Source organism: Theropithecus gelada, chromosome 11 (genome assembly GCF_003255815.1).
Source record: "Theropithecus gelada isolate Dixy chromosome 11, Tgel_1.0, whole genome shotgun sequence".
NCBI lineage: Eukaryota > Metazoa > Chordata > Mammalia > Primates > Cercopithecidae > Theropithecus > Theropithecus gelada.
Window position 1 is genome coordinate 59310363 of NC_037679.1, and position 26293 is coordinate 59336655.

A 26293-nucleotide genomic window follows, 5' to 3' on the forward strand; every position below is an offset into this window, starting at 1 on the left:
TTCTTTTTTCCTTTAGTAGTTAAAAACCTATTCAAATTGGGACAAACATACTATCTTATGTTCTTCTACTTATTTTTATTTTGTTTTGTGTTTAGTGTGGTTGTATATATACATATGTGGGGTTTCTTACTGTATTTCACTTGCAACCATGTGGGATTATAAGTGATTCCTCTTTCTCATTTCCACATAAATTTATTTAAATCCTAAAATTTACAGTCTTTTAAAAAGCTGAAGTATATGGTCATGCACCATATAATGACATTTCTGCCAATGACAGGCCACTTATAAGATGCGGATCCCATAAGATTATAACAGAACTTTTATACTGCATTTTACTGTATATTATCTTTTTTTTTTTTTTGAGATGGAGTCTCCCACTGTCACCCAGGCTGGAGTGCAGTGGTGCGGTCTAGGCTCACTGCAAGCTCCACCTCCCGGGTTCACGCCATTCTCTTGCCTCAGCCTCCCGAGTAGCTGGGACTACAGGTGGCCACCACCACGCCCAGCTAATTTTTTGTATTTTTAGTAGAGATGGGGTTTCACCACCGTATTAGCCAGGATGGTCTCGATCTCCTGACCTCATGATCCGCCCGCCTAGGCCTCCCAAAGTGTTCGGATTACAGGCGTGAGCCACCGCACCTGGCCTTTACTGTATATTTTCTATGTTTGGTAAGGCTTAAATATACAAATACCATTGTGTTATAACTGCTACAGTATTCAATACAGTAACATGATATACAGCCTAGGAGGAATAGGATATACTATATAGCCTAGGAGTGTAAGTAGGCTACATACCATCTAAGCACAGTTTATGATGTTAAGCAACACATGACTGTATATCAAATGTAAAGAAAATAGTAACTGCACAATGAGAAAATAACTGTTAAATCAGAGTTTCTAAACATTGGCACTTCTGACATTTTAAGTTAGATAATTCTTCATTGTGGGGAACTGATCAGCACATTGTAGGATATTTGGCAGCATCACTGGTCTTTATTCACTAGAGGTCAGCAGCATGTCCAGTTGTGACAAACAAAACTATCTTCAGATATTGCCAAATCCCAGAGGGGAATCATTGAGTTAAATAAAATCTTTTCACATAAAACTAAGTCTCAAAGCCATAGACTTATCAAAATTAACCAGAACAATTTATAAATGATAAAACAAATCTAGAAATCTTTTATTTTTTAAGAATAGGTCATATATTCTTATCGTGTTGGTCTCAAACATCTCAATTAGACCATGTTAGGTGATTATAAGCTGAGTAAGATTGTTAGTATAAATAGGACAGAGTTCTTAGCTATAGAATTATATTCACAGTATAGCCAACACAGTATATACAGTACACTGTAGTTCTGTAAAGCAAAAAAGGCATTTTAGATCCTTCCGCAGAGACTATTGTATAATAACGAAATTGGTATCCCTCTGATCCTGCTCCTGGGAAGCAACTAGGAACTGGAATTTCCTACCTATGGCGGGCCCCTGATAGTTTGGATACTGTCCCCTCTAAATCTCATGTTCAATTGTAATCCCCAGTACTAGAGGTAGAGCCTGGTGGGAGGTGTTTGAGTCATGGGGGCAGATACCTCATGGCGTGGTGATGTGCTCACAATAGTGAGTTAGCATGAAGTCTAGTTGATTAAAAATATGTGGCACCTCCCAGTGCCACTCTCTCTCTGTCTTGCTCCTGCTCTTGACATATGACGTGCCTGCTCCTGCTTTACCTTCCACCAGGTGTAAAAGTTCCCTGAGGCCTCCTCCCCAGAAGCTGAGCAGATGCCCACATCATGCTTCCAATACAGCCTGCAGAACCATAAGTCAATTAAGCTTCTTTTCTTTATAAATTATCCAGTATCAGGTACTTCTTTATAACAACACAAGAACAGCCTAACACAGCCCCTGACACCACAGCTGATAGTTTATAATAAAACGATGCAGGGTGGAGCTGGCCATACTTGATAGCCTAGTTGCATTTACAGGGTGGGAGCTTTGGGTAATCTGATTACTAATTCACCTAGAGATTGAGTAAAACCTCATGAGCAATACTTCATGCATATTGTTAAATATCCATCCATCCACATATTTACACATCTATGCATAGGGTTCCACATTCTTAGAAAGCTAACAAGTCCTGAGGAAAAGTTTCACATTTCAAGTGCTCCAAGACTCTGTCTTATTATTATTACATCAGTGTACTGTGGAGGTGATACGGTTTGGCTGTGTCCCCACCCAAATCTCATGATTGTAACTCCCACAGTTCCCACATGTTGTGTGAGGAACCTGGTGGGAGGTGACTCAATTATGGGGGCGAGTCTTTCCTGCACTGTTCTTGTGGTAGTGAATGAGTCTCACAAGATCTGATGGTTTTAAAAATGGGAGTTTCCCTGCACAAGCTCTCTCTTTGCCTGCTGCCATCCACATAAGACATGACTTGCTCCTCCTTGCTTTCTGTCACCATGGTTGTGAGACTTCCCCAGCCATGTGGAACTGTAAGTCTATTAAACTTTTTTCCTGTATAAATTGCCCAGTCTTGGGTATGTCTTTATCAGCAGTGTGAAAACAGACTAATACAGCAAATTGGTACTAGTAGAGTGAGGCACTGCTGAAAAGATACCTGAATGTGGACGTGACTTTGGAACTGGATAACAGGCAGAGGGTGGAACAGTTTGGAGGGGTCAGATGACAAGACAATATGGGAAAGTTTGGAACTTCCTAGAGACTTGTTGAATGGCTTTGACAAAAATGCTGAAAGTGATATGAACAGTAAGGTCCAGGCTGAGGTGGTCTCAGATGGAGATGAGGAACTTGTTCGGAACTGGAAGAAAGGTGACTCTTGTTATGTTTTAGCAAAGAGACTGGCAGCATTTTGCCCCTGCCCTAGAGATTTGTGGAACTCTGAACTTGAGAGAGATGATTTAGGATATCTGGTGGAAGAAATTTCTAAGCAGCAACGCATTCTAGGGTGACTTGGGTGCTCTTAAAGGCATTTAGTTTTATAAGGGAAGGAGAGTATAAAAGTTCAAAAAATTTGCAGCCTGACAATGGTATAGAAAACCCCATTTTCTGAGGAAGAATTCAAGCCAGCTATAGAAATTTGCATAAGAGCCTAATGTCAACCCCAAGACAATGGGGAAAATGTCTCCAGGGCATGTCAGAGGTCTTCATGGCAGCCCCTTCCATTACAGACCCAGAGACCTAGAAGGAGAAAGTGGTTTTGTGGGCCAGGCCCAGGCTCCCTGTGCTGTGTGCAGCCTAGGGATTTGGTGCCCTGCATCCCAGCTGCTCCAGCCATGGCTGAAAGGGGCCAAAACAAAGCTTGGGCCGTAGCTTCAGAGGTTACAAGTCCCAAGCATTGGCAGCTTCCACATGGTGCTGAGCCTGCTGGTGCACAGAAGTCAAGAATTGGGGTTTGGGAACCTCCACCTAGATTTCAGTGGATGTATGGAAATGCCTGGATGCCCAGGCAGAAGTGTGCTGCAAGGGTAGGGCCCTCATGGAGAACCTCTGCTAGGGCAGTGTGGAAGGGAAATGTGCGGTCAAAGCCCAAGTCCCCACTGGGGTACCTACCACCTAGTGGAGCTGTGAGAAGAGGGCCATCATCCTCCTGACCCCAGAAGGGTAGATCCACTGACAGCCTGCACCGTGTGCCTGGAAAAGGTGCCAACAGACACTCAATACCAGCCCGTGAAAGCAGCCAAGAGGAAGGCTGTACCCTGCAAAGTCACAGGGGCAGAACTGCCCAAGACCATGGAACCCACCTCTTAAAATCAGCATGACATGCATGTGAGACATGGAGTCAAAGGAAATCATTTTGGAGCTTTCAGATTTGACTGTCCTGCTGGATTTTGGACTTGCATGGATCCTGCAGCCCCTCTGCTTGGCCAACTTCTCTCATTTGGAATGGTTGTATTTACCCAATGCCTTGTACCCCTATCGTATCTAGGAAGTAACTAAATTGCTTTGATTGTATAGGCTCATAGGCAGAAGGGACTTGTCTTGTCTCAGATGGGACACTGGACTGTGGACTTCTGAGTTAATGGTGAAATGAGTTAAAACTCTGGGGGACAGTTAAGAATGCATGATTGGTTTGGAAATGTGAGGACATAAGATTTGGAAAGGGCCAGGGCAGAATGATATGGTTTGGCTGTGTCCCCACTCAAATTTCACCTTGAATTGTAACTCCCACTATTCCAACATGTTGTAAGACGAAGCAGGTGGGAGGCGATTGAATTATGGGGGTAGGTCTTTCCTGCGCTGTTCTTGTGGTAGTGAATGAGTCTCACAAGATCTGATGGTTTTAAAAATGGGAGTTTCCCTGCACAAGCTCTCTCTTTGCCTGCTGCCATCCATGTAAGATGTGATTTGCTCCTCCTTGTCTTCTGCCATGATTGTGAGGCTTCCCCAGCCATGTGGAACTGTATGTCCAGTAAACCTCTTTCTTTTGTAAATTGCCCAGTCTTGGGTATGTCTTTATCAGAAGCATGAAAACGGACTAATACAGAGGAGAAAAAAAGACTCTGCCTTACGCTTCTCTTCCTATGGCTAGTTCTAATTTGTAAAATGTGACTACAATGGATATGACTTTAATATATTTCAGTGGTTCTGTGAGTCTTTCTAGTGAATTATTGAACCAGAGGGTAGTTTTTGGAAACTCCCAAAGTTGTAGTTGGTGTCTGCAGCCTTTGTTTTTGTTCTTCCAATTTTTGCTTTAGGTTCTTGGGGTACATGTGCAGATTTGTTATACGGATAAACTGTGTGTCATTGGGGTTTGGTGTATACATAATTTCACAACCCAAGTAGTCAGCATAGTACCCGTTAAGTAGTTTTTCAATCCTCACCCTCCCCCGACCCTCCACCCTCAAGACCCCATGTCTACTGTTTCCCTCTTTGTGTGCATGTACACTCAATGTGTAGCTCCCACTTAAAAGTGAGGATATGCAATATTTGGTTTTCTTTTCCTGCATTAATCCACTTGGGATAATGGCCTCCAGCTGCATCCATGTTGCTACAAAGAACGTGACTGCATTCTTTTCATGGCTGCATAGTATTCTGCAGTGTATATGTACCACAGTTTCTTTATCCACTGCACTGAGGATGGGCATCTAGGTTGATTCTATGTCTTTGCTATTGTGAATAGTGCTGCCATGAACATATAACTGCACGTATCTTTGGTAGAAAAATTTATATTCCTCTGGGTATATACCCAGTAATGTGATTGCGGGTCAATTGGTAGTTATTTTTTAAATTCTTTGAGAAAACTCCAAACTGCTTTCCACAATAGCTGAACTATTTTACCTTCCCACCAATAGTGAATAAGCATTCCCTTTTCTCCACAACCTCACCAACATCTATTTTTTTGTGACTTTTTAAGTTATTAAAAAGTCATTCTGAGTGGTGTGAGATGGTATCTCACTGTGGTTTTGATTTGCATTTCTCAGCTGATTAGTGATGTTGAGCATTGTTTCATATGCTTGTTGGCTGCACATATGTCTTCTTTTCAGAAGTGTGTGTTCACATCCTTTGCCCACTTTTTAATGATGTTTGGTTTTTGCTTGTCGATTCAATTTCCTCATAGGTTCTGGATATTAGACTTTTGTCAGATGAAAAATTTGTGAATATTTTCTCCCATTCTGTAGGATGTCTGTTGACTCTGTTGATAGTTTATTTTGCTGTATAGAAACTCTTTAATGAGGTCTCACTTGTCTGTTTTTGTTTTTGTTTTTGTTGCAATTACTTTTGAAGTCTTCCTCATGAGATCTTGGCCAAGGCCAATGTCTAGAATTCTATTTCCTCAGTTGTCTTCTAGGGTTTCTGTAGTGCTGGGCTTTACATTTAAGTCTTTCATTTCATCTTGAGTTAATTTTTGTGCGTGGTGAAAGGACAGGGTCTAATTTCAGTCTTCTGCATATGGCCAGCCAGTTATCCCAGCAACATTATTAAATAGGAAATCATTTCCCCACTGCTTGCTATTGTCGACTTTGTCGAAGACCAGATGCTTGTAGGTGTGCAGCTTTATTTCTAGGTTCTCTAATCTGTTCCATTGGTCTATGCATCCATGTGTTTTTGTATGAGAACATGCTGTTTTGTGTTGGAAGCATTTAGGCAAACTTAAGGGCTGTGCCTATAAAGTTAGTTTAGCTAACTCTGAGTAACCATATGATCAAAAATTAATAAACTGATATTTTCTATGCCATCTAATGTGGCCATTTCATAAACCTTATAAAGATGCTTTAAATAAAATGATAGCATTTATTTGAGTTGCTGAGATACTAAAGTGTTTATGAGAAGATTTAACTGTAAAAGAAAACATACCTGGTATATATTGAAATCTGCAAGTCTAACCACAACAGAACTAGACATTAGCTTAGCTTTTGATTGTTGAGATAATACTGAAGGTGTTCTGCATGTCCCTTTCAGAGGGTAGTCCTTCTCTGTTGGAAACAAAAACACCATTCAATTTGTTGCAAAATTATTTTTAAAAGTCACTCTTTTATTATTAAGGCAGGTACTAGAAATTCATGTGAATACTAACTTCTCAAACAAGATAATATTTGTGGACATACTTTATAAATTACAAAGTAATACAAGATATAAGTTATTGTGATTATTATTCTTTTAAGAAGAATCACACATGTCACATTTAAGTTACTCTTCTACAGAAACTTTGGAATGGGATTCTTGTTAAAAATGAGACATTTATATAGAAGGAGAAAGGGGAGGGGATGGGGGAGGGGAGGGCAGGGACAGACAACGGGTAATTAGTGAATACAAAGGTACACCTAGATAGGAGAAGTAAATTCTAGCATTTATAGGGTGACTATAATTAATAATAATTTATTTTTTCAAATAGCTAGTAAGAGCAGATTTCGAATGTTCCCAACATAAAGAAATAATGTCTGACGTGATGAATATGCTAATTACTCTGCTTTTAGTGTTACACATTTGTATACATGTATCAAAATATCACACTTCAATCCTTACTGGGCCAGGAAAAAAAAAAAAAAAAGTAGTAGTATCACACTGTACCTCATAAATACGTACAATTATGTGTTGACTAAAAAAAAAAAGAGAGAAATCTTCTAGAAAAATTCTACCTGGGTGTGACTATTATTGGCTGTATTAATTTTAAAAGTGCTTTGGTCCACAAGCCTATGTTGGTCTGAGCGAAAGATGCAGGGGTTTAGAATTAATTAAAAATACTTGGCTTAGGACAGGTACAGTGGCTCATGCCTGTAATCCCAGCACTTTGGGAGGCTGAGGCAGGTGGATTACTTGAGGTCAGGAGTTTGAGACCACTCTAGCTAACACAGTGAAACCCTGGCTCTACTAAAAATCCAAAAATTAGCTGGGTATGGTGGCATGTGCCTGTAATCCCAGATACTTGGGAGGCTGAGGCAGGACAATCGCTTGAACCCAGGAGGCGGAGGTTGCAGTGAGCCGAGATCGCACCACTGCACTTCAGCCTGGGAGACAAAGTGAAACCCTGTCTCAAAGAAAAAAAAAAAAAATACTTGGCTGGCCATGGTGGCTGACACTTGTAATCCCAGCACTTTGGGGAGGGCCAAGGTGGGAGGATCGCTTGAGGCCAGGAGTTTGAGACTACCCTAGGCAACATAGCAAGACCCCATCTCTACATTAAAAAGAAAAACAAAAAAAATAAAACTTGTTTACAGGAAAATATTATGATCTCTCTCTCACACACACACACACGAGCACAAACACCCTTAATATTAGGGGAATGCCATATGTTATTATAGGTAAAATACCTGTTTGTGTGTGCTGGGGAGAGGCATGTGTTGGGGATTTAGGAGGTGAACCTACATTATGATCCTTCACAGCCTGTTTAAGCATTTCAACGTTGCACTCAAATTCATGCAATAACTCATTGGCCCATCCATTTTTTGTTTTGGTTGCATCACTAAAATACATCCAATGATTACAGCTATCTCCTGTAAAATGAATAACAGGTATTTCATTGAAAAATGTACAATTTTCATCTATTACACTATAGTAATGCTTCCAATGAGATATAGTCATTTATTCAAGAAAGACTTTGATATCTGAAAAATGTACAGCCTTCACCTACATGTTATTCTGAAATATGAGTAAAACATTTGAAACAGAGGGAAAGAATATCAAAAGCAAATCATCTGGAGGAGTCTCTATCTAGTACCCATTCCTAGTAGAAAATCACTAAGATTCAATTTAAAGCCATAGGACTCATCACCCTTCACTGGATGCTCAATTACCTGGTAAACCTCCATTAAACTAATCCCAGAAAGTATTATCAAAGAAATAAAATCCTTTCATCAAAGATTTGTTATAAAGTTAACTAACAAAAACCTAAACCACAAAAATAATAGGATGATAATGATTAAAACATTTAAGAAACCAATAAAACTTCTCAAGATGTACTCAGCCATAGTTAGTTTTTGGAAGAAAAATATAAAATCAGAATTATCAGGTTTCTCTGTAGCAATTAAGAAAAATGCACATCAAAGGATTAAGACAATAAAATCAGGCCAGGTGCAGTGGTTCACACCTGTAATCCCAGCACTTTGCGAGGCCGAGGTAGGAGGTGGAGGCTGTAGTGAGCAGTGATCACACCACTGCACTCGTGAGGCCTTGGATCAAAAAAAACAAGAAAATCTACTCTATGAATGTTTTACATCTCTTCAAAATAAATATCTAGTTAAAAATTTTATGCATTTGTAAGTTAATTTATGAGTCAAGAGGATAGTATATAAGACAAAAATCCTTCAAAAGATAATTATTATATTGAATGTTGGCAATGAAAACTTAAAATGAAAAAAAAAATCATAAACCTTTAAATTTAATCAGGTACCAACATAGAAATGACAAACATTGGTAAAAAATGTGTAAACAGAAATGTGTGAACAGAAAAACTTAACCATTTTTTAAATGTCCTAGAAAACTATGATCTCTAGTTTGGTTTTTCTCACTTGTGTGAATGCTAAATACTAACAAAAGGCAAAAATGGGTATAAGGTCAAATTAATTTGGTCACAATAATCATATTTTTTTTCTTTTCATTATTTGGGAGACAGAATCTACCAATACTAGACCGTTAAGAGCCTATGAAATCTGGAATCTTATAATTTAGCTAAACGTACTCTTATTCTTAGCTTCATACTCTTTTCATTCTTAGCGTCATACTCTTTTCTAATTTTTAAATATATAAATCATTTAAAAATTTAAAACATTAATAACTTGTTTTTGTCACAACTAACAAAATAGCACAAACACATGTCCTCTGTACTCCGATTTTTTAAGTTTTAAATTGGTTATTTGGAAAACTGTCAATTTCTAAAAATTATGATTTCTAAAAATCTACATAAATCTCAATATACACTGTATGACTATATTCTCTGGCAATTCTACTTTCTTAGTAAAATACTGCCAGGAGAAAAATACCAATCTCTTCATCTCATTTCTTGTTAACAAATAAAAACAAAACTAAACTAAATAAATGACCTATATAATTTGAAAACAACACATATCTTTTAAAGAAGCTATTATACACACCTGCTTTATGATAAGGATAATAATCTATAGTTAGCTGTGTAAAAGAGAGTTGCATTGCCCCTCCAGTAATACGTCTGTTTGACTCTGGGATAAAAAAGAGGAAAAAAAATATTAAGTAAATTATCAGAAAGATTTAATTTACCACAAAAAAATTTTAGAGTACTTGGAGTCCAAGTAGTAATAACTATCTCTCTTTTATGACAGCACATTAAGGATTTTAGGAAATATAATTCAATCCGATGAGTATTTACTGAATCCCCCTCATTCATAAGGCACTAGGATAAAAGGTAAGAATATAATAGCAAAATCCCTGCCCTGGTAGAGTTCAGAGATGATACTAGCAGAACTTTTGTATTGACAAGGCCTCCCCTTATGTCAGACATTGTTTTAAATACTTTAGGTATACTTACTCATTTGGTTTTCATAACAACCCCATTTGATAGGTACAATCATTATTATCCCCATCTTCCAGATAAGGAAACTGAGGCACAAAGAGGCCAAGGACATACAGCTAGTTAAGTGCAAAGCTTGGAATTGAACCCAGGAAATGTTAAACACTATACCATATCATCCTATCTCTTATTGAAAAGGAAATTAAGGCCGGGCGTGGTGGCTCACGCCTGTAATCCCAGCATTTTGGGAGGCCAAGGCGGGTGAATCACAGGTTCGAGACCAGCCTGGCCAACATAGTGAAACCCCCATCTCTACTAAAAATACAAAAATTAGCCGGGCATGGTGGCACGCCCCTGTAGTCCCAGCTACTTGGGAGACTGAGGCAGGAGAATCGCTTGAACCCGGGAGGCAGAGGTTGCAGTGAGTTGAGATCAAGCCACTGCACTCCAGCCTGGGCAACAGAGTGAGACCCCATCTCAAAAAAAAAGAGAAAGAAAAGGAAATTAAAAAGTCTGTTAGGTTAGGTAAGTTGTCCAAAGTCAGCAGCTACAGTCAGATCAGAAGTAGATCACAAATCGGTGTAACGTGAACATAAATATCAAATTTTAAAACAAAATGGGCAAATCAATCAGAAGAAAGAAAAATACAAACTGAAACATAGCTATGTATACACTCCCTATATTAATTTATAAAATCCATTTTATCTCAACTAGTAGAATTTCCAGCACAGGTCTACAATCCCTTATGTAAAACCTTTGGAAAGCCAAATGTTTCATAATTCAAATTTCACGACACTAATATGATATGGTATATACAGGATATACCATGCAACACCCGCAGCAGGTTCTGAGGCAGCACTAATAAAAACAGCAAAACATAAATATTTATAAGAAGTAGGCAAAGAATAAAAAAACAATATATTGCTGTAAGTCAGGTTTTGCCACCAAGTGAGTTTTTCACAAACATAACATTTCAGAGCCTTTTGGATTTCAGAATAGTAGTGATTACAGACCTGTACTATTAAGGAGATATTTTGGTGGAAAGGTTTTCCTCCTAAATAAAATCATTCAATTTATTCTATGAGGGAATAGTGAGGAATATAAGGCCTTAGAAAACACTTTCTCCATTCTCATTATTATTACTTAATCTAGACTACCTCATTTTCTTAGTTTGGTTTGTTCTAACTTTTCTGGATTTTCCTTTCAAATCTCTAAAGTAAAAGATGCCAACTACAAGTCAAATGACACAATGGTGGTCAGAAGAAAAGATAACAAATCCCTCCACAAACCCCAAATCTTCCTCACCTTTGCCCCTCCAACCTTTTAGGTTGGAACCTTTTAGGCTACCTTGTCTAATGAAGGTAGGGTAACTTCTACTGCTAAGTATCCAGGGTCTCAATATTCACTTTCTCAGCTTAAAAACACATGGCAAAAGTTTTCATAGATATAGATCCTGATTCAGATCTGAGGCGCAGAGATCAGGTAACTCTATTGTTTAAAGGTCTTCAGCTTGATTGTAATGCTCACGAAAGTTTGAGAATTATAGTCCTTAGGTAGGCCTATAAGGTAGGTCTGCTGAACCCACCCCCATGCTTCTGGGCTAGGGATACTCTCCAGCAGAGAAACAAAAATGCCCAGCACCTAGATTACAAAACTACGTATTTTCAGAGTGGCAACGGGCAGCTTCCTGATTACCCTGTTATGTCTACTAAATAAGGAAAAATAACAGGGACAAAAACTAAAAGAAAATTCCTAACTGGAATTTTGCTTCCTAATCACATTTTGGAAGGATGGGAGGAGAGGTGGTCATAAAATATGTCAAACAGCCGCACAGTTGTGCTTCTATTCAAAATAGGCAGAAAAACTACAATGCTGAAACACATCTAAAAATAATTATGAATTAAGTATGGACTAAAATTTAATTTGGAGACAATATCAACATTATGAAAAAGTTAATTCAAAGGCAAGTCTAATATTTCATTATCCTCCTAGAGCATCATCTATTCAGTCTTTGATTTTTTTAAAGCTAATTTTATTGTTAGCATTGATAGCTAACAAATAATTAAGCTTAAGTACTAAGTAAAATAAAATTTCATACCAATATATGCTTCTAATTGTGCCTTTCATCTATATATTCATATGAACACAATTATGACAAATTATCTTACAGGACATCCTACACAAGAGATTTAATAAACAATTCAGTTTTGTAGTCAATTCTAGAAAAACCAAAATAGTTTGGAATAAGCAAATTATTTTACCTTTTTCTTTAGCATGAATGTCATCACATATGTGTAGATCTAGATGAGAAATCACTAAATGATGGGAGGTTTCTTTAACATCAAAGTCATTGAATAGTTTTACAATTGCATCATTTACATCAGGAGCATTTGAAGTTTGTGTTGTCTTCACTTGCTGGGCAGATGCGACTACTGTAGAGCTCTAAAAAGATTCGAAACTGCCTTATCACTGCCAATTTAAATACTATAAATTTCACACACAAAAAAATCTAAATATTTTCAGCTGAAAAGTCATGAAAAATAACCATAATACATTTTATTTTTCATCAATAATATATTTTCCCTAAAATATTTTCTGAATAACCTAAAAATAAAACTAAAATTTAAAAACTGTAAAACTAGGCTCACGCCCGTAATCACAACACTTTGCGAGGCCGAGGCGGGCAAATCATCTGAGGTCAGGAATTCGAGACCAGCCTCGCTAACATGCTGAAACCCTATTTCTACTAAAAATACAAAAAATTAGCCGGGCGTGGTGCCACATGCCTGTAATCCCACCTACTTCGGAGGCTGAGGCAGGATAATCGCTTGAACCCAGGAGGCGGTGGTTGCAGTGAGCCGAGATTGCGCCACTGCACTCCAGCCTGGGCAACAGGGCGAGACTCCATCTCAAAAAAAAAAAAAAAAAAAAAACTGTAAAACTATACACAAATCAAATATGAATCCAATATGTCTCAGTAAATATCTGAAGTTATATTTAACATATTTATAGCCGTTTAGAAAATGTAGTTAACTCTTAAAGGCAGTTTGAGTATTACTAGTTATATATATTAAAAAGAAAACAAATGTGGGCCCTGTATACACTGTTATATATCTGATACGGTTTGGTTCTGTGTCCCACCCAAATCTCATCTTGAATGGTAGTCCCACAATTCCCACATGTTGTGGGAGAGACCTGGTGGGAGATAATTCAATCACGGGGGCAGTTTCTCCCATACTGTTCTCGTAGTAGTAAGTCTCACGAGATCTGAAGGTTTATCAGGAGTTTCCGCTTTTGCAGCTTCCTCATTCTTTCCTTGATTGCTGCCATCCCTGTAAAATGGGACTTGATCCTCCTTGTCTTTCACCATGATTATGAGGCTGCCCTAGCCACATGGAACTGCAAGTCCAATTAAACCTCTTTCTTTTGTAAATTGCCCTGTCTCGGGTATGTCTTTATCAGCAGTCTGAAAAGAGACTAATTGGATAGCCCGTAGCACATCTTTGTAGAAGCCCATGTGATATTATTTAGTACTCTAAGTGCTCTGGTGCCTCTCCTAAAATATGTGGTGTGTTCTTTCAACTTGAATAACTAAAGAAGCCAGAAAGGAGACAGGATTTATAAATAGGCTGTGAGTTCAAATACTTTTCTCCCTAAAGAAAAATACTATAGAACACTGTTGACATATAAAAATATATATGAACCTCTAATAGCCTAAAATGATTTTGTATACATAACTATAATGTAAGATTATCTGACATATGAGCCACAAAACTGTACATGAATTTTTATAATTATGATAAAGGAGACCAAATTGTCCACTTTAAAAATTAACAATGTTCAAATTTAGAACAAGTTATTAATGAAAGATAGTTAAAGAAAATCAAAGTATATGTATTTTGTATGTATATATATTTACATATATTACATCTATGAAGAACTATGATCATACTGTAAAAGAACTGCAAAGTATACTTAGTAAATGAGAATCTCTTCATGCAAATGATTGCAGCCCACAGTAAGTAAACAGAAAGGTGAAATATAGCTGTAAAACGTTATATAGACTCCAGAAAACTTTTTATGAATTAATTGTTAAACTGATGTCAAACAATTTTTCTCCTGCTATTCCCATTTTCAAAGCTATAACAAGACTGTATTTATGTCTATGATGGTGCTACTTAAAATACTCTCTAGTACTTCTTTCATTATGTTTTCTCTCTTCATCAAGATAAATACTGACAAAAATAAAAATATAAACATTAATCTCCCTACAAACCTTTTTCTTAATACTATGGTAAAGTCAGGTTTTCGGGTGTTATTTCTGGAAGAAAAAAAAATAGCCACTATAAGCTCTCTGCCTCATGAATAATCCTTTTTTTTTTTTTGAGGCAAAGTCTCGCTCTATTACCCAGGCTGGAGTATAATGGCATGATCTCGGCTCAATGCAACGTCTGCCTGCCAGGTTCAAGCGATTCTCCTGTCTCAGCCTCCCAAGTAGCTGGGATTACAAGCGTGCACCATCACGCCTGGCTTTTTTTTTTTTTTTTTTTTTTTTGAGACAGAATCTTACTCTGTCGCCCAGGCTGGAGTGTAGTGGCACGATCGTGGCTCACTGCAACCTCTGCGTCCCAGTTCAAGAGATTCTCCTGCCTCGGCCTCTCAAGTAGCTGGGACTACAGACGCCTGCTACCACGCCTGGCTAATTTTTGTATTTTTTTAGTAGAGATGGGGTTTCACCACGTTGGCCAGGCTGGTCTCGAACTCCTGACCTTTGGATCCGCCCACCTTGGCTTCCCAAAGTGCTGGGATTACAGGCGTGAGCCACAGTTCCTGGCCCCTAATTTTGTATTTCGTTTTTTGTTGTTTTTTTTTTTTTTTTTTTGAGATGGAGTCTCGCTCTGTCACCCAGACTGGAGTGCACTGGTGCAATCTGGGCTCGCTGCAAGCTCCGCCTCCCGCGTTCACGCCTTTCTCCTGCCTCAGCCTGCCAAGTAGCTGGGAGTATAGGCACCCATCACCACGCCCAGCTAATTTTTTTGTGTTTTTAGTTAGAGACAGGGTTTCACCGGGATAGCCAGGATGGTCTTGATCTGACCTCAGGTGATCCACCCGCCTCGGCCTCCCAAAGTGCAGGGATTACAGGCGTGAGCCACAGCGCCCGGCCAAATCTTGTTTTTTTTTTTTTTTTTTTTTCAGATGGAGTCAAGACTCCCCAGGACAGAGTGCAGTCGCGCAATCTCAGCTCACTGCAACAACCTCCGCCTCCCAGGTTCAAGCGATTATCCTGCCTCAGCCTCCTGAGTAGCTGGGATCCCACCAACATGCCTGGCTAATTTTTGTATTTTTAGTACAGGCGGGGTTTTACCATGTTGGCCAGGCTGGTCCTGAATTTCTGACCTCAAAAGATCCGCCCGCCTCAGTCTCCCATAGGGCTGGGATTACACTGCACCTAGCCCCTATGAATAATGTTAACAACTCTTAATTTTCAAAATAGTCTTCTTTCTCTTTTAGAGAAGAATAAAATGAAGCTAAGCAAATACTTATAATAGAAAACAACTGCCTAGTTGTAAAGATGAGCAAAGAAACACTGTTTAACTAACTCACTTTCTGACACGCTGTCTTGGGACCTGAAATAATCAGATTAGGACATTCTGTGTGATATCTGAAGTAGTGACATGATAACTACTACCCAAGAAAGCAATTCTATGGTAACGGTTAAGTATATCCACTATAAAATACTATGGAGCAACAAAACATAATAGCTTCAAAGACTAAAGACATGGAAGAAACTCGCATATGCCCACTAACTACAACTAGGAAAAAGTACATATGCTGGGGCAAAAAGCTGTTACGAAAATACCTCAAAATGGTAGCACAGGTTTTATTAGCATAGTGAGATTATAGAATTTTGTCCATGTATCTAGTTTTCCAATCCATATTCCATTTTATATAAACATATCCACATATAAGAGCTAGATAGTAATATCAACATTCAATCTATCAGTCTTTAACTACGACCACCATCTCTATTAATCACAACCTAAGCTACCAAAATCTTCATTGCAAGCCTTAACAGAATAATATTTATGTCTATGATGGTAATATTGTAAAGTACTCTCCTATACTTCTTTCCTTATACTTTTTCAGCTTCAAAATGACTTTTCTTACCCTCACCTCCCTTAATCAAACCTACTTCCTTCTTCTGCCTTTCCTTATTGGCTAATGGTACTACCAACTATCATTCTAAAGTTCTCAACTTTTCTCTCTTCCTTATCCTCAACTTAAATAAAAACTTCCACTGGCTCCCAAATGCCCACAGGAAAATGTCCAAATTCTTCAATACATTATACAACATGTTTCATTCACTGCAAACTTTTGTTTCAACTCAGGCTACCAGTCCAAGAAAACTATTCTATGTTAGAGCCCAGTGGTTTGCCAAATGTTTAAAATCAGGTCCCCCAGAGAATTCTGCAGATGCCTCATGGATAATTTATTGGTAGAATAATACAGAGTTCACCTTCACTTCTATATCTGTTTATTTGTTTTTATGACTACAGGCTCTAGAAAACCTCGTTCACATAGATAGATTGGAAGGAAAGCAGTTTTGTTTTAGCCATGTGACTTGATTCTTTCAATGCCTTTGAGTTACCTGCCAGGATTCACAAAGTGATCTATAAAAAATTATTTTAATAATCTCTAATGGCTGACAATTATTTGATCTTCCTACACATGTGTTGAAAACAACTAAAAATCACCTGGTTTGTTCCTTTGTCATTACAGCCATTAATTTCCAACATGAATAGCAATATTTCAAATTGCCACTCTATCTTGTTTCCCAGAGGGGTTTTTACAAACCCTTTCTGTTCAAATCCTAGTAAGACTGAGGATGAATAATAATGTCTTTCATTTATAAAGTAGGATTAGAGTCATTATGGAAAGGGAAAACCAGTCTGACATCTTAATGCAACCATATTCTCCGGCAGATCAAGTTTAAGAAAGAATACACATCAAGGTGGAATGCGTGGAACTCAATTTCTTTAAAATATAAAACTTGGAAAACTGTAATATATCCTGAGGCATTTGAACCTCACTCCTAAAAACACTACTCTAGTAACACCAGATTTCTTATCTTTATCAGAAAATATCATGTTCTTTAAAAGTACGATATTTCTGCAGATTCTATTGTGTCTTCTGAAATACCTTTTCCCCATGTCGGCCTGTGAACTGCTACTCATTTCTAAGACATAATTTCATTAACCTCTTTGTGAAACCTTTCCACACCCTGCAAGCAATTAATTAAAACCTCTCTGTGTTTCTGTAGTCCCTACACAGAACCCTTTCCCTTACTTCTTCATGCTAACATTTATGTTGAACTACAATGATTTGGGGATTTGTTTGGTTTTTTTTTTGTTTTGTTTTGTTTTTTTGGAAACAGATCTCACTCTGTTACGCAGGCTGAAGTGCAGTGTTGCAATGGCTTGACCTCTTGGGTTCAAATAATCCTCCTGCCTCAGTCTCCCAAGTAGCTAAGGACTGCAGGTATATGCCATCACCACCACACTTGGGTGATTTTTAAATTTTTTGTAGAGATGGGACTCAATATATTGCCCAGGCTGGTCTTGAATTACTGGTCTCAAGTAAACCTCCTACCTCAGCCTCCCAAAGTGCTGGGATTACAGACATGAGCCCCTGTCTCCCACCTACAAAGATCTGTTTCATATTTAACTCACCCTTATACTCTAGGTCCTTCAGGCCAGGGTCAGATGATATTCATTTTTACATCATAGTGTCTACCCCTGCACCTCAGGACATAGTAGGCAGGTAATAGATAATGCCAATGTGATATTCATTGAAAGCCTAGGCCGGGTGTGGTGGCTCACACCTGTAATCCCAGCACTTTGGGAGGTCGAGATGGGCAGATCACTTGAGACCAGGAGTTCGGGACCAGCATAGTCAACACAATGAAAGCCCGTCTCTAACAAAATTACAGAACAAATTAGCTGGGAGAGGTGGCACTTGACCCGTAGTCCCAGCTATGTGGGGGGCTGAGGCACAAAAATCACTTGAACCTGAGAGGTGGAGGTTGCAGTGAGCTGAGATTGTGCCACTGAACTCCAGGCTGAACTAAAGAGAGACTCTGTCTCAAAAAACAAAGAAAGCCTAAATGTATGCCATTCCCATGTACAAAGCTGGATCACCAACAAGCTATATATCTGAGATATATAATACTGTTTCCAAGGAAATAGCTTCATAGGTGTATACTCTTATAATATCTAGTTAAGTTTTTACTAGAGGTAGATATAAAAATTCATTTATACTTTGCCTAAAATTATTAAAAATATTATCCATTATAATCATCATTGTCTCTTCTATAAAGACCTTGATGTACTGGTACTCAGAACTTAACTACTGGGAAAGACTAGAAAAACTTTTCCTCTCCATACCAACTAATAATGCTCCATACAAACTAATAATCACTTTTAAGAAGGTGATAAATAGCTCATTATGCTTGTCCCTGTTCTTGCCCCAGCCATCAGACAACTCCAACAGAAGTTTTGTGTTCAATTTCAGCAATTCCTTACAGCTTTGATTCTCTGCACAATTAACTCTCACATGTCCTCTCTTGCCTATAATTACCCAGGATTTTCCTCATTTGCTTTTACGTTAGTAGTTCTAAAACTGTATTCTTTTAACTTCCTAAACAGAGGTATTAAAACATCAAATACTTTTATGTCATCATTAACTTTAGTGCCTAATACAGAGCTCTAAACAAAATAATCACTAACAGATACGAATACATTTAATATGTTTTCATATAGCTACTACTTATATAAAATTACATAGAAGATATCTAGATAAAGAAGATTCTTGTACTCAAAGCCTCACAATCTGTTTCTTAAAGAAAATACCAACAAATCCTTCTAATTTTTAAACTACTTTCATGTAAAGTAAGTATTTTTCCTGTTAATTTTACAGCATACCTGTGTAGGTTCAGGAGCCATACTCTTCCTTTGCTCTGTTGATTTTTCTATTGCTTCACTAAGAGACTTTGCATATTGTACCATAGCTTTCAACTGGGAATCAGTTAAAACCCATAATAAGTCATCCAATATTAGAACTAACTTCGTTGCTATGACATTGCAGTCCTTTAACTGTAGGGGGAAAAAAAACATGTTTTATAAAATTAAGCCAAGATATAAACCTTGTAATACATTTGTATTCAAAAAATGTTTTCAAAACCTTTTTGAATAGAATTAAATATGGATTCTTCCTTTATACAAGAAGTATTTACTGGCCGGGCATGGTGGCTCATGCCTGTAATCTCAGCACTTTGGGAGGTCAAGGCAGGTGGATCACCTGAGGTCAGGAGGTCGAGACCAGCCTGGCCAACATGGTGAAAACCCTGTCGCTACTAAAAATACAAAAATCAGACAGGTGTGGTGGTGGACACCTGTGTAATCCCAGCTACTTGGGAGGTGGAGGCAGAATTGCTTGAGCCCAGGAGGCAGAGGTTACAGTGAGTGGAGACAGTGCCATTGTACTCCAGCCTGGGTGACAGAGGGAAACTCTGTCTCCAAAGAAAAAAAAAAAGGTAGTATTTACTGAGTTCCTATAATATGAAAGGAATATCTCCTACTACTAGAGAAGCAGTGGTAACAAAAGACAGACAAATCCTTGTACAAATTATATAGCACTTATATAACTTAATTTTGCATTTATAGCTGATAAATTATATAATTACTTGTATTCAAAGACTCAATAGAAGAAATGAAATTATAAGACAGTAAATGTTCAACAAATATTTGGCAACTGAGAAATAGATTCAGTTTACCAAAAATAAAAATGTTTAGGCCAGGCATCGTGGCTCACACCCATAATACCAGCACTTTGGGAGGTCAAGACAGAAGGAGTGCTTGAAGCCAGGAATTCATGACCAGCCTGGACAACATAGTGAGACCCTGTCTCTACAAAAAAAATTACAGATTAGCTAGGCATGGTGGTGCATGCCTGTAGTCTCAGCTACTTGGGAGGCTAAAGCAGGAGGATCCCTTGAGCCCAGGAGTTCGAGGCTGCAGTGAGCTAGGACTGTGCCACTGCACTCCAGCCTGGGCAACACAGCAAGACCCCATCTCCAAAAATAAAAATAAAAATAAGGCAGAGGCAGGAGAATCACGTAAGTCCAGGAGCTCAAGACCAGTCTGGGCAATACAATGAGATCTCATCTCTACAAATAACTTAAAAAATTATTCAGGTATGGTGGTGCGTGCCTGTAATCCCAGCTACTTGGGAAGCTGAAGTGGGACAATCACTTAAGCCTGGGAAGTCAAGGCTTCAGTGAACCTTGATCATGACACTGCAATCAAGACCAGGCAATACAGTGAGAGCTCATCTCAAAAAAAACAAAATAAGATAAAAATAAAAACAACAACAAAAAACCTTTGAAAAATCTATTAAACCTAAGACTGAAGAACATTATACCAATTTTCTATAAATATTATCTGAGTAACCATACCTCCTTTTATTTTGCATTATTTTAATATGCCGCTGGTAGTATGCCAATATTTCACCTAAGACATTATTTAAAATTTCCTATAGTTAACTAATAGTTAACACACAAATCAAAAAGTCAAATCCAAGAGTTAACACATGAATCCAAAATGTAATCTTGTTGACTCACCCTTCTTTTAAGTGTGACTCTGATTTTTGATTGGTTGGTTATTAATCGAACAGGAGCACACATAATTTCAAGATGTGAACTTTGGGTGGCATCTGCCTCTATTCTTATCATCTGCCAATTTATTTCTTTAAAAGTCAAAACCTAAGGAGAACACAGAGATTTAACTTCACTTACTCATACAAAACAGAATGAGAAAAATGTAGTTTAAAAACAAAGCAAATGTATATTCTCAATTAATTTTCAAATGACATTTTAGATATATTCACCATGTTTTTATTTTTGTAAATTGTATTATTCCATCAAAGTCAATTACACATCTTCATATTCATATTCATCATATGTAAAGCTGTTAATGCTTTTATTCTAAGCAATTCAGTTAATGTAAAGCTCAAATGCATTAAATCATGTTACCAAGAAAGAACTAAACAACATATTTTAGTTTGGGGAATTAAAAAATTCAATTCTGAGTAGCTGAGAAGTTAAAATAGGGCTTTAAATGGAAAGATTTACTACAGTAAAAGCATTAAAATGTGCACATTTTGTAACTGAATGATTAAATGTAATACAGAGAGCTGGGTGCAATGGTTCGGGCCTGTAATCCCAGCACTATGGGAGGCCAAGGCAGGTGGACAGCTTGAGCCCAGTATAAGACCAGACTGGGCAACATAGCAAAACCCTGTCTCTACCAAAAATACAAAAATTGGACGGGTGCAGTAGTACATGCCTTTAGTCCCAGCTACTCAAGATGCTGAGGTGGGAGGATCACCTGAGCCCAGGGAGGTCAAGGCTGCAGTGAGCCGTGACTGCGCCACTGCATTCCAGCCTGGGCTACAGAGTGAGACCCTGTCTCCCCCGTACCCTCCCCCAAAAAAGTAATATAGAGAAATGCAAAGTTAAAAGGCAACCATAAGATGTGATTTCTTTAATCGTTCTCTTTTACTTGTCACTACATGAAACATTTGAAAAAGAAAGAAAAAAAATGTTACCTCTCCTCTCTGTGGATCCTGAATACGAGTAAATCTTAAATCTCCATGTTCCCAGTGTGCATTTACACTATAGATCCGAAGCTGAGAAAGTTCAAATGAAGCATTGAAGGCTTTTGCTCCAATTCTGATGACTATAGAATTTACAGAAACAGTAATTCCCTCAACTACTTTTTCAGCAAAGCTGTATTCACTGGAAAAACAAAGTAAAATAAAATACATTAATGACAAAACTAATCTTTAAAAGTTCTATTAATATTTGCACATTGCTGGTAGGAGATGGTGGCTCACACCTGTAATCCTAGCACTTTGGGAGGCTGAGACAGGCAGATTACTTGAGGCCAGGAGTTCAAGACCAGGCTGGCCAACACAGTGAAACCCCATCTCTACTAAAAAAAAAACACACACACAAAAAATTAGCTGGGCACAGTGGCATATGCCTGTAATCTCAGCTACTTGGGAGACTGAGGCACGAGAATCACCTGAACATAGGAGGTGGAGGTTGTGGTGAGCTGAGATCGCAACACTGCATTCCAGCCTAGGTGACAGAGAAAGACTCTTTCTAAAAATATAGATAGATAGATAGATAGATAGATAGATAGATAGATAGATAGATAGATAGATAGACAGACAGACAAGACAATTTGCACAACACCATATTATTATTATTATTATTATTTTTCTGAGACAGAGTCTCAACTCTGTCACCTAGGCTGGAGTGCAGTGGCATGATCTCAGCTCACTGCAACCTCTACCTCCCAGGTTCAAGCAATTCTTGTGCCTCAGCCTCCAGAGTAGCTGGAATTACAGGCACGCACCACCATACCTGGCTAATTTTGTGGATTTTTAGTACAGATGGGGTTTCACCATATTGGCCCTCAGGTGATCTGCCCACCTTGGCCTCCCACAGTGATGGGATTACAGGCGTGAGCCACCAGGCCCAGCTTATCATTCATTTTTATATTGAAAAAAATAAATGTTTTTTATTAAAACAATAATCTAAGCTGGGCCTGGTGGCTCACGCCTGTAATCTCAGCATTTTGGGAGGCCAAGGCAGGAGGATCTCTTGAACCTGGAGTTCGAAACCAGCCTGGGCAATATAGCAAGATCCCTGTCTCCACAAAATATTTTAAAAGGCCACACATGGTAGCTCATGCCTGTAATCCCAGCACTTTGGGAGGCCACTTGAATCTAAGAGTTCAAGACCAGCCTGGGCAACACAGAGAGATCTCATCTCTGTAGAAAATTTAAAAATTAGCTGAGCATGGTAACACTTGCCTATGGTCCCAGATACTCACAAGGCTGCAGTGGGAGGATCTCTTGAGCCCAGGAGGCAGAGGTTGCAGTGAGCTGAGATGGAACCACTACACTCTAACCTCGGCAACAGAGCGAGATGTTGTTTCAAAATTAATTAACTAATTGATTAATTTATTAGCTGGACATGATGGTGCATGTCTGTGGTCCCAGCTACTGGGAAGCTGAAGTAGGAGGATCACTTGAGGCTAGGAGGTTGAGGTTGCAATGAGCTGTGATTGTGCCACTGCAGTCTAGCCTGGGTGACAGAGAGAGATTCCATCTCAAAAAAAAAAAAAAAAAAGGAAAACAAACCTCAAACACAACGATCTAGTCTAGTTAGACATAAGTTATTAAAAAAAAAAAAAAAAATGCTATTCTCAGCCAGGCATGGTGGCTCTCACCTGTAATCCTAGCACTGTGGGAGGCCAAGGTAGGTGGATCACTTTAGTCCAGGAGTTTGAGACCAGCCTGACCAACAAGGAGAAATCCCGTCTCTACTAAAAACACAAAAAAGTTAACTGGGCATGGTGGCACGTGCCTGTAGTCCCAGCTACTTTGGAGGCTGAGCTGAGAGGATCGCTTCAGTATGGGAGGTGGAGGTTGCAGTGAGCTGAGATGGCACCACTGCACTCCAGCCTGGGCAACAGAGTGAGACCTTGTCTAAAAAAATAAAATAAAAAATAATTTTTTTAAAAAAACACTCTTCTCATTCTCTAAACCTTTTCTGGTTCTCAGAGCTGCACAGTTTTTTTTTTTAATACTCTTCTTAAAATGTAAAAGACTTTTTGGCTGGGCACAGTAGCTCACATCTATAATCCAAGTACTTTGAGAGGCAAAGGGAGGAGGACTGCTTGAGCCCAGGAGTTAAAATCAGCCTGGGCAACACAGGGAGACCCCCATCTCTACAAAAAATACAAAAAACAAGCCAGGTATGGTGGCTCGCACCTGTAGTCCCAACTACTTGGGAGGCTGAGGTGGGAGGATCGATTGAGCTTGGGAGGTCAAGGCTGCAGTGAGCCAAGATCGTGCCACTGCATTCCAGCCTGGGCAACGGAGTGAGACCCAAAAATACATATTCATATTCCATTTTTTTTTTACTCTGAACACCACTCAATGAATGTATTCATTCTCTTGATATCCATTCCAGACCTATTAAATCAGAAATTCAAGAAAAGGAGCTTCAGAGACTTTGTAGATTTAATAAGCACTCTAAATGACTGTTACAATCAGGCAAGTCTGAAAAATGCTGAAACAGATTAACCACACTGCCATGTATCAAAATATGAGGATGATTTAAATAGTTTAAATCATCACATGATTACAAAGTCAAAATTATAAAGCTTATGATACTATAAAAACAAGAATTAGAGAGGACACTATCGACTATACTAAGCACACAAGGACAAAATGATTCATTTTAGTTCTTTCTGACTAGCCAACCTAAAGGCCAACAACTATTCTATGAAACCTGGAATCATACTTGAACCTGTAAAATCTGAAGTTGCTGGATGATGCTACATTACAAAGAAGTTAACATGAAAGCTCTTTTCCCAGTCACTAGTATCTGTAGTCCAAATATAAACTGCACATCTGATAAACCTGCACATCTGATAAATCTAATGGTGGAATGAATCACCATTAGATTCCCATGGCATGCACTGTAGGTATTCTCATGGCATGCACTAACATAAAGGTGGCTCAACCTTTGTAAAAGAGCAGTGAGTGAGTGTGTGTCTGTGTACACACATGAATGCATTCACCCTCAAGAAAAGTTTTATCAACGGTTTTACATAACACCTAGAATACTACACATGTTCAGAGCTGCCATTTGACGCAACACAAAGAGGCATCAATCACATTAAAAATCTATGTGAACAACTGATGTGAATGCAAAAATAATGCAGAAATCCTGTTGCAGGAAAATCATGTATAGTACTAGATCGAAATTTAACTTGAGTGCAAAAAAGCAGACAATATATTATTTAAAAATTTTTAATAGCTTCTAACATTTCAAAAAGGCTTTATGAAATGGTCCCCATACTTCTGCTTTATTAGTATCCGATTCTCATCTATCAAAATATAACCTGTGGAAAGCAAAAACATTTTAAACTTAATGAATTTTAGAGTCACCCAAAAGGTCTATAATTTAAGGCATCAACTTAACTCTTTTTTTTTTTTGAGACAGAGTCTCTCTCCATCACACAGGCTGGAGTGCAGTGGCATAAGCTCAGCTCACTGCAGCCCTGACCTCCCAGGTTCAAGCAATTCTCCTGCCTTGGCCTCCCCAGTAGCTGGGAATACAGGCGGATACCACCGCGCCCAGCTAATTTTTGTATTTTTCGCAGAGACAGGGTTTCACCATGTTGGTCAAGCTTGTTGCAAACTCCTGACCTCAGGTGATCCGCCCACCTCAGCCTCCCAAAGTGCTGGGATTACAGGCGTGGACCACTGCACCAAGCCCAACTAAATTCTTTTTTTTTTTTTCCTTCCTTTGAGACAGTCTTGCCATTGCACGCCAAGGCTAGAGTGGAATGGCACAATCTTGGCTCACTACTACCTCTGCCTCTCAGGTTCAAGCAATTCTCCTGTCTCAGCCTCCCAAGTAACTGGGATTATAGGTGCACAGCGCCATGCCCATAAAGTTTTTTGTATTTTAGTAGAGACAGGGTTTCATCGTTTTGCCCAGGCTGGTCTCAACCTCCTGAGCTCAGGCAATCCACCCACCTCGGCCTCCCAAAGTGATAGGATTATAGGCATGAGTCACCACTCCTGGCCTCCCAACTTAACTCTTAAGAGTCATAAAAGTTCCACTGATGCACACAAAATGATATGCAGAGAAACTGATCAGAGGCTCTCTTATTTATAGAATGCCTAAATTCTTCTGCTTCCATTTTCTGCTGCTGCTCTGCCATTAATCACTATTATTTAATAATAGCAAGGAAAACAAGATGAATAAAGGAAGTTAAAAGTCAAATCTGCAACTTTGCAATGTATATAACTAAAACTGCAAAATGTTTGATGGGAGAGCTGACTGAAATAGAGGCAATTTGAGGTTAAGGCTTTTTTTTTTTTTTTTTTTATATGTACTGTTACTGCCAATAACGGAGTTGACTATAGAAAATAACTCGCTTTGGCAGTCATGCAGATGAACAGAAGTAGCTTACCTTTGTCCTGAAGCAGTTGCAATTGGCGATGGGCCATTAGGGCTTCTTGGTTCTTCACATGTACTCATTTCCATTATTACTTTATCCAGGGACTAATAAAAACGTTAAAATGTAAACAATTAGATTCTTTATTTTATGTATATTATTAAAGTATTATGTAAGATTATTTTCTCTTTCATTTTTCCTTAGGAAGAAAGTAAACAGTAAGTGAGCAGAGTCATTTAAGTGTCTCTTT

The 26293-nt window shown here is 38.6% G+C and overlaps 1 protein-coding gene across 2 annotated transcripts in view; it reads right to left on the reverse strand.

Annotated features, from left to right (window-relative positions):
• UHRF1BP1L (UHRF1 binding protein 1 like) overlaps positions 1-26293 on the reverse strand; it is a 111330-nt gene that overhangs the window by 40345 nt on the left and 44692 nt on the right. For both annotated transcript variants that reach the window (XM_025403257.1, XM_025403258.1), the window contains exons 4-11: positions 26059-26150; positions 21602-21791; positions 20616-20756; positions 18919-19089; positions 12199-12379; positions 9546-9629; positions 7767-7949; positions 6313-6431 (exon numbers count right to left, since the gene is read on the reverse strand). In XM_025403257.1, the coding sequence (XP_025259042.1) occupies positions 6313-6431; positions 7767-7949; positions 9546-9629; positions 12199-12379; positions 18919-19089; positions 20616-20756; positions 21602-21791; positions 26059-26150 (1161 nt within the window). The remainder of the gene's footprint in view (positions 1-6312; positions 6432-7766; positions 7950-9545; positions 9630-12198; positions 12380-18918; positions 19090-20615; positions 20757-21601; positions 21792-26058; positions 26151-26293) is intronic.